This window comes from Protopterus annectens, chromosome 5.part0 (genome assembly GCF_019279795.1).
Source record: "Protopterus annectens isolate FY-2018-M chromosome 5.part0, PAN1.0, whole genome shotgun sequence".
In the NCBI taxonomy this organism is placed as follows: domain Eukaryota; kingdom Metazoa; phylum Chordata; order Ceratodontiformes; family Protopteridae; genus Protopterus; species Protopterus annectens.
The window spans coordinates 1,270,872,267-1,270,889,418 of record NC_056735.1 but is presented as its reverse complement, the minus strand read 5'-3'; the positions used below and the strand labels follow the sequence as shown (position 1 = coordinate 1,270,889,418).

Below are 17,152 nucleotides of genomic sequence, written 5' to 3'. Positions count from 1 at the left end.
ATATTCATGTTTGGTTTACCATTCAGCCCACAGGGATTGACTGACATTTCTCTAAAATTCGAAAGCAAAATTTCTTAAAGGAAGAACAAGCATCAGAGTGCTTAGCTAATGTATTATTAAAATTCTTTTCTAGATGATCATAACATATACTTTTTTCCTAAATGATTCTTCAGATATCTGGCTAATTTACAGAACAGTTCCATTTTATATATGTGTCTTATAACCAAGTTTAAAGCAGATAATATGGACATTATATGGGAGGGTTAGGCACTACAGCTTGAAAAAAAAGGATAGGACTTATTTATAATTATACCATGACCCCCCCAAAAACGTGCACGCTGATTGGCCAGCGTGCCCGTTGTAAATCGAGTTATACTAATGGAAAAAGGTCCGGTCGCCCGGACTTTTTTCCATTAGTATAACTCGTTTTTTAAAAACACTGTCTCGCTATGTTAAATGGGTTTAACATAGCGAGACAGCTTTAAAATAAGCAACGGAGATCTCCGTTGCTTATTTTAAAGCTGTCTCGCCATGTTAAACCCATTTAACATAGCGAGACAGTGTTTAAAAACGGAGAAAGCAAGATCTCCGTTGCTTTTATGTTCGCTATGTTAAATGAGTTTAACATAGCGAGACAGTTTTAAAATAAGCAACGGACATCTCCGTTGCTTATTTTAACTGTCTCGCTATGTTAAACTCATTTAACATAGCGAAACACTAAAAAGCAACGGAGATCTTACTTTCTCCGTTGCTTTTGCCAACTCTGATGTACTGCGCAGGCGCAGTACATCAGAACTGCCGCGATGCCAGACATCTGCGGAAGGGCAGTAAACAGGCATTATACTATGCCATTATTTAAGAAAAGGAATAGTTTCTTTTCTTAAATAATGTCATGGTATAATAGCAATAACCCACTTCTGGGTGTGGGTAATGCTAAATTTACCCACAGTGGGTAAATTTAGCATTACCCACACCCAGGCGTGGGTTATTGCTATAGTAGAACTGGGCATAAAAGATAGCTGCGCCCAAGGAGTGAAACAGTCTCCCTAGGTACGCCACATGCTGCTTTCTATAATTTTTTCAGTGGGACTATCAGAAGTTTCAACATCAACAGCTTAACAGCTTTTTTAATTTTAAACAGCAACATATTAAGAAAGGCATACATCCCCAAAGAACATATCTTGAAACAAAAAGAGACAACAGGAAACCATTACTTAAATAAGTAGATAAAAATGTGTAGTATTGTATTTAAGCAAAATAACCACACAGAACAATTATTTTTACTGCCCTCATCTTGTTAAGCCATGTTTCACTTAGATGAAGTATAACAAATCATAGTGAATCCATGTTCTGCATCAGATGCCCTCCTCATCTCTTGTGTGCTCATCCTGCAAGCCTTAACTGCTGTCCTGCCCTTCTGGCCACATTCCATCCATAGGTCACATAGGTGGCAGTGTGGGAGTCAGGGAAACTTCATGGGTAGTGCACAGGGGCACAGTATATAATACCTGTGCACTGTAATGGATTGAGTAGAAGCCCTTCCAACATGTGGACAACATGTAGAGCAGGTGGAGACTTGTTAGCATTGTGGTTACAATGGATCAGTGGCTCCCAGGATCTCAAGGAAATGACAAATATTGTGGAATACCTGCATAGTGATGTTTCATTCCTTCACTGCAATGGAAACCAGATATGCTCCTCGATATGCTGAAGCATTATGCCATGGAACTGATGTAGGATTTGTGAGGCCGATGTCTGTGAAACTTTTAATCTTCTAAAGACTTGTTGGACAATGACAGTCTCTATAGCATGATTAATACTGTACAAACCATCATTTTCACTGAAATAAGCAGTCAACATATCTCCCTTGATTCCATACGAGGACAACAAAAGTCAATTAGCTTCCACATGGAGAGACTGTCCATATGGCAGCAGTTCTCAATGTCCTGCTTGTGGAGGTGGTGATATGTCAGCCACTGCTGGACCCAAGTGCAATATGGAGGGTGGTTGCATCTTCCACTGTGGATAGCAGCTCCCAAGGTGGTAGCACATGCTGACCAACTACTCCTACGTCCAGCATCTCACTATCAGCAATATCTCTGGACACCAAAACACTAATAGTGCTTAGAATACCTGATCACTGAGGCTCATTGAATAATTTTGCATGCATTTTTGAATTATACTGTCATGTTTGATTTTGTCATTTGCATATATGATAGCTCTTATTAACATGAAAATGATGCATACTATTCTAGTTCTCTGTTGGGGCAATTGTGCTGCATATATCTCTTGGAATCACTGTGCTACTTCTTTTAAGGCACTGTGCCATGTGTGTTTGAATACCCCATCAAAATTGAGTAATGTGCAATAAACAGTTTTAACACCAGAAAGTCTTTCTTCAGACTGACTCAAAATACATGGTTACATGACATATGAGTCCCAGTAGCAGTACCTCTCTTAAATAAAAAAATACAGTTTTAAGTTACACCGTACCAAATATCCACTGGTACTCATCCAATAAGGACAACAGAACACGAGGAAGGAACAAGGTTTATGAGGCAAGATTTGAATGAGCTGTACAATGCTTAACTGACAGTGACTGCATAGATTATAAGTGATGTTTGCAACTACAGTTGTTTCAATGGTGTCTGTGATGTAAATTTTTTGCAATTAAAGTGGTGTCAATGTTGTTTGTTTTTCATTTATATAAATGTAAGATTGCCTATGTCAAACGTGATAATTTGATAAAGATGTTTACTGAAAAAATAGAGGAATTTATATGGTATTCTGAACCATTTTTCACCATAAATACCACCCAAGATCAGAATGAAAAGTAATCAATATAATATGTTTACTTCTCAGTTTATTATGAAAGTGCCCAAACTGTATTTGATTATGCAACTATATTTTCAAAAGATGACATGCAGTTTCAGCTATCAACAGGCAGAACACATTTACTGAAATGTTTTGCCAACTTGCAATTCAAGTTATTGACTTAATTGTATTCTCATTTATGTATGTACAACCTTTGTGACCAATGCATTTGTGGAGTTTTTCTCCTTGGGACCCTGCTGAAAATGAGTTCTGCTCAATTCCTTTCAATAAATACATAAATAAATAAAACTACACTGAAAATTGGGTAACACTTTATCATTTATGTACAATTATATATAAAAAAGTGAACAAATGCATACTCCAAAATAGAGAGCCACAGCTTATAGAGAAAATGGGGAGAAAAAATATGTATACATATTATAATGATGAGCAAACAAGTAAATGCTTTAATTCAATAATTCAAAAGCAAAGAATCATCTGCATTTGCATTTGCAAATGAGATAAAATCAGAGATTCCAACAACAAAAGAAAAAAATGCAGGCACCAGCTTGGCTAAATAAAATGAAATTTGCCCATCCTTCAATACAACATGATAGACTATAATTACTCATCTTTAGTTTTGGTATAAATAATCAAAACTAAAACATGCCAACACATAATCACATTTCATCAAGAGATTGTTCAAAAAATCATTGAAAACTTTCAAATAGTTATTTTAGTGGGGACAAGACCTTGTTACTCCCTTAATGCAGAGAGTCTGCCAGGGAATCTGCCACTACCACACCCCTGATTTCTAAATATACTAAACTTGTGTAAAATAAATTTTCTCCCTGTCTTTACTGACTTTGGCAACATAAAACCAAAGCACAGAATATGTGATAAAGGATTCAGGATCCATGCTGAGAAGATAATTTCTAAGAATCATAAATCTCCAAAATTGTTTCCCTGAAAATTGTTCCGAGTTAAACTAAAGCACATTATCTTCCTAAAGAAAGGCAGCCCAGCTCCAACCCACTAACTATACTAAATCTAAATTTCTGCAATCATATGCAAATAGGAATGTCAGTTTTACGGAATGCAGGTTTTCAGCAACTCTATGCTTAACATCTAGATACTAATAGTCTAATAGTTCATGCATGACACAGTCACAGGTAATGAACTGAGATGATAAATGTTAAGCATAGCTCCCAGGTCAGATCAACGCCTATCACTGAACACAGGGTTAATGGAACAATTTCACTCCATTAACCAATCTGTGCTCATTTCTTAATCTGTCTGCTTTACTAAAATACAGCTCAGTAGCTGAATACTTTAGCAACAATCCACAACTGTGTGAGGGTATATGAGGATTTAGCCACAGTTGGTGGGGTTTGGTCACAAAGACAAAGCCTGAGTGAATAAACAAAGGCAACCAAGGGTAAAACTTGATATACCCACACACAGTTATGAATCATTGCCATTATACAATTTAAGAAAAAAAAAATGCTTTCATTTTTTAAATAATGTCTTTGTATAACCACCATTCAGCCTTCTTCTGCATTGCTTTCTGTATGCTGATGAACTTATGTTCCCATGCTTGTAAGGCAATGGAAGGTAAGTGATGCAGAAAACAGAATCGCTGTTGTTGTTTTTTTTTTTAACTGTTTAAAGGGACACTGTCAGAATTCTAATTACGACTCCTTTCTTCATCCCAAAATGCAAACATTAGCCTATACTTAGTGATATGACATAGTGGGAAGGAGTTAACAGTCAGTCCCAGCACATGTATTACATTACTGTGCAGACCCTCTTCTATTCCTGTGTTGGGTCCCCAAGAAAAAGTAAAATTGTGTGACACTAGTTCCTAAATATTTTCAGTTATGGCTCACAGTCCTGAATGTATCACGGTTGGAGCTGCACTTTTTTTCTTTTCTTTTTCTTTTTATTTTTTTATTTTTTTTTAACAATTACTGAACCAGGTGCTATGTGTACACTGTGGTGTCCTGTTTTAACATTAAGTAAACAATAGAGGTTGACTGCCTAAAGGATGCAGTCTCAGTTCTTACTAGAATTGTTAATATCAGTGGAGTCTCTCGATCATCAGAGTTCTTATTTATTTATTTATTTGAATTCAATGTTGTATTTTATTTCCATGTGTTTTTGAAATAGTTACAGGAAACCAGATATAAGGCAGTCAAACAGATATGCTGTGGACTGTGATTTTATGAGGGACAGTACAAAAATGCAAGGAAAATCAGATATGTTTCTGTATCTTTAGTTTTGCAAAACATACCTGACTTTTCTCATATTTTGCCTTGTCTCCCAGTATGTGCCAATAGAAAGCCTAACTGCTCAACTGTACTGCAGCAGACAAACTTTTTTCTATTAGTATAGGCTCGATTTATAATGGGCACGTTGGTTAGGCTCTGATCAATGCACTTCTCTTTTAGTAGTAATGAGCCTTTATTGTATAATTCTGGTTGAAAGACATTCTTCTGAAATTGACCAAGCAGTGTGAACTGTGCCCCTGGCCCCCATTATGGTAGGCTGTGCTCCTCATATCACACTTACTTATGTCTTCTCTTCTAAGTTGTAGCTGGACCACTGAGGGAGAGAATATGTCCATAAGAAAAATCAGCCTGGTAACTCTTTGTCTTCTCAGAGTTCACAGAAAAATATATTTAATGACTCTGCATTTGGCTAGCTATAATATTACTATAATTTACCTGCATGGCTAAATTAGCCAAATGCTATTCTGTGATTCTGAAAGACAGATTCTGTTTCAATATAGTTGGCAGAAATCCCATTAGGAAAAGTGTTACTGGTAAGTCAAATTTGTTGTTCTGCATTGGTCAAGTTATCAACATACCATACTATAAACATTTTCTTAACTGTTCTTCATGAGCCACCTCTATAAATGTATACTCTGAGTTGCAAAAGGACAGATTTAGGCCACAGTCATGCCTTTGAAGTGTATTTAATTATGAAACTTTGAATGTGATAAATGTGAGACTCAGGTACTGAGTAATTATTTTGTTTAACATCACTCAAATTATAGCAGCTGCACTGGCATATTGTTTCATTGTTCTTTGACAAGTTTTTCTCTACACTTATTTTGCAGTCAAGACAGTTTATGCGTTTTATATCAAAAACTTGAATAGCATAAACAATGCTAAGAGTAAACATCAGAGATTAAGCTTGCAACTAGTAACCTTTCATTTCAGTAACAACACCTATAGCAATTTTTGGCAAGCTAATGTCCTTAGTGCCAATAAAATCTGTTTCACCTTAATATTTAAAACCACAGAACTGCTACTACAGGAGAAGAAGGCGGAGAGATATAATAACAACAGCAGCAACCGTTCAAGGTATTTCTGGAAATGCGGTTTTAACAGCTGGGCCCATTATCACTAGAAGTGGTAAGTTTCACAATATATGTCTGTCTGTCTGTCTATCTGTAGTCACATAAACACTCACATGGATATGAGCATGACAGAACACACACACACACACACACACACACACACACACACACACACACACACACACACACACACACACACACACACACACACGTACACACAGACACACAAACAAACAATCACAACGCCCAAAAAAACAGGCTGCAATATGCTTTATGCTTGTACCAAGTCTTTCATTTTGTCTTTTTTAATTTAAAAGAAAAACAAAAACAGTAGGGGACCAGGAAGTACCCGAGTAAAAGAAAATTTAAAATAAATCCAAAGGCTTTGTGATTCAAACAGAAAAAACATACTTTATTAATGCTTAAGTTTATCAACTTTATCACCACATTTTCATCTCTGATAAAGTCCTTTTGCATGAGATGAAAATCTGGTGGTAAAGTTAAGCATTAATAAAGTATGTTTTTTGTTTGAATCACAAAGCCTTTGGATTTATTTTAAATTTTATTTTACTCTGGTACTTCCTGGTACCCTACTGTTTTTCGTTTTTCTTGTGCTTATTGTTTCCTCATTGTTTGGTGTTTTTTTTAATTTAATAAAAAATTCAAATGATTAAATGTCAGATAATAAACATGGAGTAAAACCTGCCAGTATTAGATTAACCTTACTGAAATACCTGATTTCAAATGTGGTTATTCATTACCATGATACTAGCACAGTGTAATATGTAGTGCATTAGAATACTACAGAGTTATAGGATACTGGCATAGTATGATGTGGTAGCTTAATATATGACAGAAATCGTAGGATGTTGATGTCCTGTGATACATGGTACTCTGACATACGAGAAGAGGTACAGGATACTGACATAATGTTATATGTGGTACTCATGTGACACACGATAGAGTTATAGGATACTTGCATAGTGTCATATGTGGTAGTTTAATATATGACAGGAACTGTAGGATGTTGACATGCTGTGATACGTGGTACTCTGACCTATTAGAAGAGTTACCGGATATCCATATAATGTGATATGTGGTACTCATGTGACACACAATAGAGTTATAGGATACTAGCATAGTGTCATATGCAGTAGTCTAATTTGCAAAAGAGCTATAGGAGACTAGCATAGTGTTATATTTGTTAGTATGACATGCAACAAAGTTTTATTATACTAGCATAGTATGATATGTGGCACTGTGACATACATAAGAGCTATTTTGGCATAGTAGTAGCATAGCCAGGGTGGAGCAAGAGGGGAACTTCCCCAGGCACAAAGTATTATGCAAAGTATTAGGAGGGTACAATCTGCTGATCCCAATCTCACTTTAATGGAATACCAACTGTTAAAAGTCAATATTGCATTATTGTCAAATCCAAGTACTATAGCACCTTGCATGTGGTCTAAACTGTAGGAACTGCTTGCTACAGTTTAAAAGTAAAAAAATTAAAAAAAAAATGCATGTATGTATGCATTTCTTTTTTTAAACTAAAACATGATCATTGTAGCACAGGATATAAACTGTAGCAACTGATTTGCTACATTTATTGGGAAAAGTTTGCTACAATTTAAAAAGAAGATTTTTTTAAACTAAAACTTGGGAGCTGTAGCACTCTGTGCAAGCTAGGTATAAACTGCATTTGTAGCAAACAGTTTGCTACAGTTTAAAAGAAGACTTTTTTAAATAACATATATTGGAGGAGGGTTGGGGCAGAAATGGGACATGAATGGCTGAGGCAGGAGAAAGGGGCTGGTTAGTGTGTCAGTAGAAGGAACATCTGTTTTTTTTTGCTCTTCAATGGAAGAGTTGAGGGTTTGGGGTGCTGGTTCATAATACAGTGCCAGGGCACTATTTGAACCAGCTATGCATGTGTTGCATAGTATGATACGCAGTATTTATATATATGGGATCACAACATATGAAAGTTTTATAGGATGCTGACACTGTTTAACCACTCTGGTGGAGAAGAGGGATAAAGCTCTCACTATGGCGCAGGCAACCCAGGTTTGATTAGGATTAATAGCTGTGGTGACTGAAGAAGTGGCAGGGAGGGACAGTTGTACCTACTCTGAGGTGTTAAAATATGAAAATAAGCCAAATAGAGGAGCTAGAGCTGACCAAAGCAAACAAAACAATCAAAAATCAAATAATATTGTTGCAGAGCTATTCCTTTAGCAGTCATATGTCAGAGTTTCATATATTGTACTATGTTAATATTTTATAAATCAGCTATATGTTAGAATTCCATTCATCACATTGTCTTATGTTAGAGTACAACATATCACATTATGCCAGAATAACTCTTGTCATATGTCAGAGTACCACATATCATACTATGTTAGCATCCTATAATTGTCCTGATCAGACACAGTATTTCATATTGCACTATGCTAGTACCCTAAAAACTCTGCTGTATGTCAAAGTAATGTATATCATACTCTGATTTATTAGAGCACCACATACCAACTAACAAGTAAGCAATAATAATTAACCTCCCTGACAACTGCTAACCAGGAGGGCATCATTGTACTTAGATAATGGGATAGCTGTTGAATTGTTTTACAGCTTTTAATAGTTTATAAGTATTTAATCTCCCTCCCCCCTATACACATATAGATGCACATGCACTGACAAATAGACTGACTAAAAGATTCATGCACATATGTAGAGCAAATCTTATACATACACATGCATGTGCACACACATATGTAGAGGGACAGGTAGACATACTCACACGCACACAAACATGCCCAGAAATTACAGATCCTTTCTTCACTGAGTATACTTTAGATGTCTCATCATGATCAAATGAATGGAAAAAACTCATAGAAAGCAAAGCACTGGAATCCCCTATCCTCATGCCTCTAAAGTAATTTTATTCTGTTTCTTGAAAATGCTCCATTTCCAGATAAATCATTGAAGATTACTGTCAGCCAATGACCCAGCACTATAGTTTTATAGGTGTTAATACTGGGCAGAAAATGCATGCTGATGAAACTTAGGGTTGTGTTTAAAATTTGTGCTAGTCTTAGGTCCTTTTCTTCATTCTTTATGGTTATGGCTGTGTGAGAGCTTGAGCACACGATGAGGGAACCATTTGAAGACCTGGTAATTTTCTATCAGAGATTTGTCAATGACGTGTTTCTAATGTGGGACAACAGTATACAATGTTTTACTGAATTTGAGAGATATATCGATTCAAGTACCACTTTTCTTAAATTTCCCTCCACATGTTCAGATAAGAGTGTAGATTTTCTGGATGTGAGAATTATAGTTGACAATAAGGGTAAATTCTCTGCTAAATTGTACCAAATGGTTAATAAAGTCACACAGCTAAGAGAAGGGTCAGCTAAGCCACATTTTTTGGTTAGTTAGAAAAAAGTTCTAAGTCAACTGGATGTGGTAAGAGCTTTTTGAAAATTCTGATACACTATTCTAGTAATGTTAACTCTTACAGTATAAGAGAAATACTAGGGGATCAATCAAAGTTCATGTTTAAGAATATGAGGTCTTTGAAACGACAACTTTGTTATCCTAAAAAGGACATTAGATCTGGTGGGGGTTAGTTGTACTAGACCATGTGGGAAATGTAGTTATTGTAGCTATTTAGATAGCACTGCTGTGTTTTTTCATCCAGAGCAATGTAAAAATTACAAGTTTAATGTTGCTGCAAGTTGTAAGTCCAAGCATGTGGTGTACTTAGCTTATTGTGTTATCTGTTCCAAATTTTATATATGAAAAACAGATAGGCTTTTTAGGAAGAGGATTAGAGAACAAATATATAATATCGTATATTGACCAATGCCCTGGCTAGCATGTTAAGGACACTGCAGCATTACATACCTTTAAGTTTTTAATCATTGGGAGAGTTTATGAAGACAAAAGTGGGGGTGACATTAGGAATCTCACAGAGAAGTTAGAAGCTAAGTGGATTATTAAATTAAGGGGTGATTCTGGTAATGGTTTGAATGACAAAAATCTCCCTTAAACCAATGCTTAAAGCTAGACCATTATTTAGATAGAAGTTTGACTTGTCTATACATTATTATGTTTTATACTTTTAGAAGTTTTTTTAATGTTCATATTTCTTGGTGTAGGTTATATTGTGTTTTATATATTTTCATGTACTTTTTATGTGTTTTATAAGTATGTGCGTGTGTGTGTGTATATATATATATATATATATATATATATATGTATGTATTTTTAGGATTGTTTTTATTTTTGAATTTTAGCACTTTAAATTATACATGAGCTTGCCACTGGCTAAGAAGTTAATTGAATTGGCTTTTTAAGAATGATTTAGTAGCATTTTATTCACATCTGATGAAGCAGGGTTACTGTGAAAGCACTTATGTTGTGTTTGGATTGGTAATAAATATTTTTGCATACTGGATTCTTCAGTCGTGTCTCGCATTTTTTTCTGGGAAATATCGAGTGTAATTGTTTATCAACAAAAATAGACAGGGGCTCAGTGACCCATCCCTTCCCTGATACTATTGATCTCACGGGGGGGGGGGGTTCAACATATCATTTATGAACGTTAGGTAGTCCATAAATAACAGGTAGAGTGGGATGATCGACATTGAAATATTCAAGTAACTATTTATCGGTTAAGCCCTCCATTAGCAGCTCATATACATATAAATATACATTTCTGATTATCCTATCAACTTCACAATGTTCACAGACATGATATATGATCCTATCATTTAACATTGTAAGCATAGCATTAACATACTTCTCTGTATCCATAACTACAATCCCTCCCCCTTTATCTGCTGGTCATATATATAAATCTTGTTACAGAATTAAATGATTTAAACCTTCCCATTGCGCATTAGTCATATTAAAATATTTTTTCTTCATAGCTGGCTCATTGAATAGGTTAGAAATCTCCTCCTCACAAACTTACTAAAAGTCTCTATTAATGGTGAAAATGGGAATGTAGGTACTTGGTTTGTTAAATGGGTTCAAAAGTACATCAGTGTTACAACATTTAATTTTAGTGCAATGTTACATATAAAGTTTAAAGTCTAGTAGAACCTCATATAAATTCGAACCTTTCACAGCTATAAAAGAAAGACCAAGATTCGGTACCTTAATCTTTTCACTAGTCAGTTCCTGAGATGAATTGTTAATGACTAAGTACTCAGGATTTTCTTCCTCACTGCAGGCCCAGTTCTACCTGGTGTTTCTGTCCTATTTGACTCCTGCTTCTTGACCAGCCCCTCAAGTTGTGTCTGACCAATTCTGGAGCCTGTAGTTGTAAAAAAGGGGGCTGACTGGTTGTATCTGCATGCTTATCATTCAATGCGGAAACAGTTGCATTTAAAGTTACATTCTTTATTTTCAAGATCTTATTAATATTTAAGTTATCCTTAATAATATTTTCATTGGAGTTACAAATACCCATGTTGCCACTATCTGAACAGACTATGCGACCTTCATCTATAACAGATGCTTGTTTGTCCAATGTTAACGATGGCTGCACATTATCACTCTCAGACCCCCATATAGCCTTCATTCTTCAGCCATGAAAAGATACATCCTTCAGAAAAATTAGATCTGTCCCAGAATAGCTTCTTCCTTTTAACTTCAATCAGTTTCTTTACTGACAGCCCTATATCCATAAACAAATCATTTATTTTGAGTGTATAAAGCTGGGTTAGATAGGTTATTCAAGTCTGTCAATGTCTTTACTAATCTCAGTCAATAAGGATGTCTCAAATGGAATGAAAATCTTCAGCATTAGCTGAATATAATTGAAGCCCATCTCCAGGCTTAAATTCTGCCAGTCCCTTCAATAAATCAGGGACCGAATTCCCATAAATTGGCATTTTACTGATGCAGAGTCCTCTCAGAATCACTTTATGTGTAAGGCAGGCTTCAAGATGCAACCTTTGCCATTGAAGCCTCTTGTATTTATATAAGTTATTCCGGAGTGTCTTATAAATAGCCTTAAAGTTACTATAATCCATATCAGGTTGTTGGGTAAAAGTGAATGACGGATCGGCGTCAAGTTTTAGCAGTGGGCCTGTAATTTCCTCTTCTCTTCACTATTTATCTCCAGCAGAACCCTTGAAAGACTACAATTATCATGACCCTTTATGATATCTTTTCTTACATTTGTACAGGCAATATACTCTAGTTTCCTTACACTAACTCTCTATCACTTAGTGACAGTCGCTTGTATATATTGTATATAGTTAAATCAAATAGGTTTTAGGAGTACTGATATACATTCACACACCTGCATTAACAAATACCTCCCAGCAAATCCTGTCTATTAAAAGAAGCTGAATAATTCTTTTTGTTATATCAGTACTGAATGTACCCATTCTTAAGCAGGATTATATGAAGATTTTTCACTTATCTGTTTTGAAGCTATTTGCATTGTGTGAATTATTGATTTGTTTTTGTATTTGTGTTTTTAAAAATGCTAATAAAAATCAGATTGCAAAAGAAAGTTTTAGCAGTGGGTTTCCTTCCACATTCAAAACGCGATATAAATGATGGCCATATTTAGAGACCCTGCCACTCGCTGGAATATAGTCAAGTTCAATGCTTCTGCCTTCCGCAATGCTCCAGTTAGCTATACAGCTATAGAATACAAAAATAAGCCAAACAGAGGAGCTAGAGCTGACCAAAGTAAACAAAATAATCCAAGAATACAAGTCTGCTCATGCAGATAACTGTTAAAACACTTTTAATCTCAAAAAATAAAACATTAAAAACAGTAAAATAAAAAAGATGAGTGCTTTCACATGACAATAGGATGATTCATCAGATCTAAAGAGTAACACACAGTGGTGTAGACATTCAAATAGTTCTAGTTTAGAGCTTCTGGTCACATGACCTAGGAGCTGGTTTTAAAGGAACATATTCATTCAGTCCTTTACCAGTAGTTGCTTGTAACATTATAATACACTTGGTTTCCAAATTCTCAGTACTAGTTTTAACACCCCCACCCCTAATATTCGGTGTAAAGACCTCTAGTACAAAAAAATAAAAATATGCATAGAATCTTTTCTGTGCAAAGATGGTGATGGCCCAATTGGAGTCTGAGTTTGTTTTTAGTGAGAAGAATATTAATCGTCATCTCATGATGCATTATGCTCAATTTGCGGATGAAGTCTTTTTGATCTGGGCAGGAACAAGAGAAACTCTACAGGTGTTTGTACAGTGTCTACATGATACTACTGAATATTTGAGATTCACTTATAAATATTTTGATGTAGGCATAGATTTTTTGGATGTGTTTATAAGAAGGACATGCCATGGGATAGATATGACCGTCTATAAGAAGGCATGTAAGAAGAATAATTTGTTGCATGCACAGAGTATGCACCCTAGACACCTGAAAAGAAATATAATGAAGGGACAATTTTCTAAACATGCAAGATTACATAACAAAGATAGTGACACATATTCTTCCTTTGATACACTGGCAAATGCATTTTGCCAGAGGGGTTATAGTGAGCCAATGTTTCATCAAATACAGAATGAGGTAATTGGATATCACCAGACGAGAGCACAGCCATATTTTGGTAATGCCTGTAAAAACTTAAAGGCATCTAGGAATGCTGGAAATGACACAGTGAGGCTATCCTTGAATTATTCCAATAATGTGCACCATATTTGCAGCATTCTTAAGAAACACTGGAGTATACTTATGACAGACCCTAAATGTAAAGAAACAATAGGGAGTGAACCAAAATTCACGTATAGGAATTTTAAATCACTTAAGAGAATGGTCTGCTTTAAAGCCCTGTTGAGAGACAATTAATCTGGACTGACTCTTATAGGTTCATAGGTTGGTACTAGGCTATCGGCCCTAGGACCAATCCAAGCCTAGCCATAACAATTCCCTGGATATTTCTTCCCACAATATTTACTTCCCTGGGCCCCTGTCCAGCAGGGCGACTGATGTGATCCCTGGGGTGAGATCTCCACAGAGTATAAAGGGACTTTTAGGTGTGGTGGTTGCAATGTTTGTAGCTACATTAATGAATGTGATTATTTTATACGTCCTGTTATGGGCTGCAGGTATAATTGTGAATTTTATGCTTATGGCATTATATGTAACTGTTATTATGCTGGGAAAATAAACCGGTATTTTAGAGATAGGATTAGGGAGCATATTTATATCATGAACAAATGTGATGATAGGAATGCACTTGGAAAACATGTAAAGAGAGAAGGTTCAATGCATATTTTAATTTTTTTGTACTAGAGTACTTTACACCAAATATTAGGGGTGGAGATGTTAAAACTAGTGCAGAGAATTTGGAAACCAAGTAGATTATATTATTACAAGCAACTACTGGTAAAGGATTGAATGAATATGCTCTTTAAAACCAGGTCTTACGTCATGTGGCCTGAGGTGCTAAACTAGAACTATTTAACTGTCTATACTGTGTGTTACTCTTTAAATCTGATGAAGCATCCTATTGTCATGTGAATGAGCTCATCTTTTTTTATTTTACTATTTTAATGTTTTATTTTTTTAGATTAAAAGTGTTTTAACAGCCATCTGCATGAGTAGACTTGTATTCTTGAATTATTCTGGAGTGTTGCTGGCATGTTCTGTGATGATCCTTGGTGGTGGCTGGGGATGTCATTCAAATGGGGGCATGGTGGAGTGGTGAAAGGTGGGCCTGGCTGAGCTACTGTGGAGGTGGGGTGATACGCCACTTGCTCACATTCCACGCCCGCAGAGGACATACTACATTACCAATTGACAGGGGGATAAACAGAGTAGCCTAGGGATCCATGACTGGCCCCAGCAATACTGGATAAAGTATGAGGGAGTAAGGAGTGAGCTAGTAGTCTCAGAGTGGATGGGGCAAGGGACCGAGTGAGGAATGATGATTTTCAGATGGAGCAAAAAAAAAAAGGTTACTGACATAGTGTGAAATTTGGTACTCTGTCATGTCATCAAGTCATATGGAATAGTGTCATATGTGGAAATCCAACAAATTAGGCACTTATGACCAAGTTATAGTAAACTGTCATAGCTTTTTTTCTGGTTCTTTAACATATGACAGTTATAAGATATTAGATAATGGGCAAGTTAATCAGTAGGATCCTATTAGAAAATGAATGTTCTCCATCAGGGTATTAATATAAAACAAAACCCAATAAAAATAAATCCACTGAAAAAAAAAGTCACCATAGTTTATACCCGCAAAATGTGGCTTTCCTGATAGTGAGCAAGCATAAAATGGAAAAAAAAAAGAAAGAAAGAAAGAAAATATGAATCTGTGTGTATGTGTGTGTGTGTGTGTGTGTGTGTGTGTGTGTGTGTGTGTGTGTGTGTGTGTGTGTCAGAGAGAGAGACTCAGGGCATAACTCTCAACTTCTTTGATCAAAGTATGAGGAAATGGACCTAAAACTAGAACAAATTTTAAACACAACCCTAATTTTCACCAGCATGCATTTTCTGCCCAGCACCTATAAAACTATAATGCTGTGTTACTGGCTGACAGTAATCTTCACTGATTTTTCCTTCTCTAATCCTATTGTTATGTAATTCTGTGTGTAGTGCATATGTAGTAAATCTAGTTAGATATCTAGATAGGTAAAAAATGTATTTACATTTACACAGAGCTATTCTGTTTGTTGACATATATATTTAACCTGTAATTTTTTCCTGTTATAATTACCCCAACCATTAACCTCCCTTTAGAGCAGTATGTTCAGAGCTTATCTAAGTTGACTGTCCCTTCTCCAGACAGGAGACCAAAACATAGTATTAGGATATTATGGTACTTACTGCTATGCCAGTTATAAATAGAACCTGTGTCACTATCTGCTGTAATGGTTATTAATAGCTCTGGTTATAAATTGTGTTAGTTTCAATTGCTTAGTAACTCTTACTGTCTATATTACTCCAGCCTCACTTGCCTATTTACATGGAAATTTTCGAAGTCAATATTTTCAAAAAATTCTGTATGTATCGTGTTCTTATGGTGGTATTGTTTTATTATCGCCTTTAACTCCTAACTCAAACGTCACTTTGCCTTTAACTGTGCATTCTCTGTACATATGTTTTTCAATATTCCTTAACATTTTTGGGAGTGGCATGGTGGTGTAGTTGTCCAATGTTTGTTGGCGCTTGGACTATTGATGTTAGTTTATATGTCTCCCTGCTCTGTTCTTGTATTATTCTTCATAAGGGAAAATATTTAAAAACAGATCACTTGTATCTATCTAAAACTTTTTCAAAAATGACTCAGGGAGACAGGTGGTTAGGCACGGGGTTTATTGTAAGGAGCATGGATGCCAGAATACGATTTATTACCACATTACACTTTCTGTCATATATAAAAAATGTGTTTACTAATTGCACCATTCCTAGTAGGGCTTTTTTCTTAATTTATCCTAGCATATATCTACATTTTGAATCTAATTATGATGATTAGTGTGAATTCCTGGAATGTAAATGGCCTTCAAGAAATCAAAAAAAAAAAATAAACTAGTTATGCACCAGATTTTTCAGGATAAATCTAACATCATCTTTTTACAGGAGACCCATATGACAAATGTTCAATGGGATAATATTAAAAAAAAAGAAATTGGATTAAACTTGTTATATCAGCAGGGAATAGTCTTGCATCAAAAGGCACTGTAATAATAATGAAAAAATCCTTTCCTGGTGAAGTGCTAAATACTAAATTTGACCCGTATGGTAGATGGTGTTTATTTCCTGCTCATACCCTCAGGTAAAATCCCCTTTACTTTTCTTAAACCTGTATATCCCTTGTACAAACCAGCACTTATTCTTCTATGAAATACATAATCTACTACTTCAATTTCCTAATCATCTTTTCACTATTGGTGGTGACTGGAATGCACTCATGGACCCCTTGAATGATAGTTCAAATAAAAACAGGAAACAGCCCTCAC

The 17,152-nt window shown here is 35.6% G+C and overlaps 1 protein-coding gene across 1 annotated transcript in view; it reads left to right on the top strand.

Annotated features, from left to right (window-relative positions):
* ZPLD1 (zona pellucida like domain containing 1) overlaps nt 1-17,152 on the top strand; it is a 556,217-nt gene that overhangs the window by 473,253 nt on the left and 65,812 nt on the right. The window contains exon 8 of the mRNA XM_044071987.1: nt 6,122-6,233. Coding sequence (XP_043927922.1) covers nt 6,122-6,233 — 112 coding nt within the window. The remainder of the gene's footprint in view (nt 1-6,121; nt 6,234-17,152) is intronic.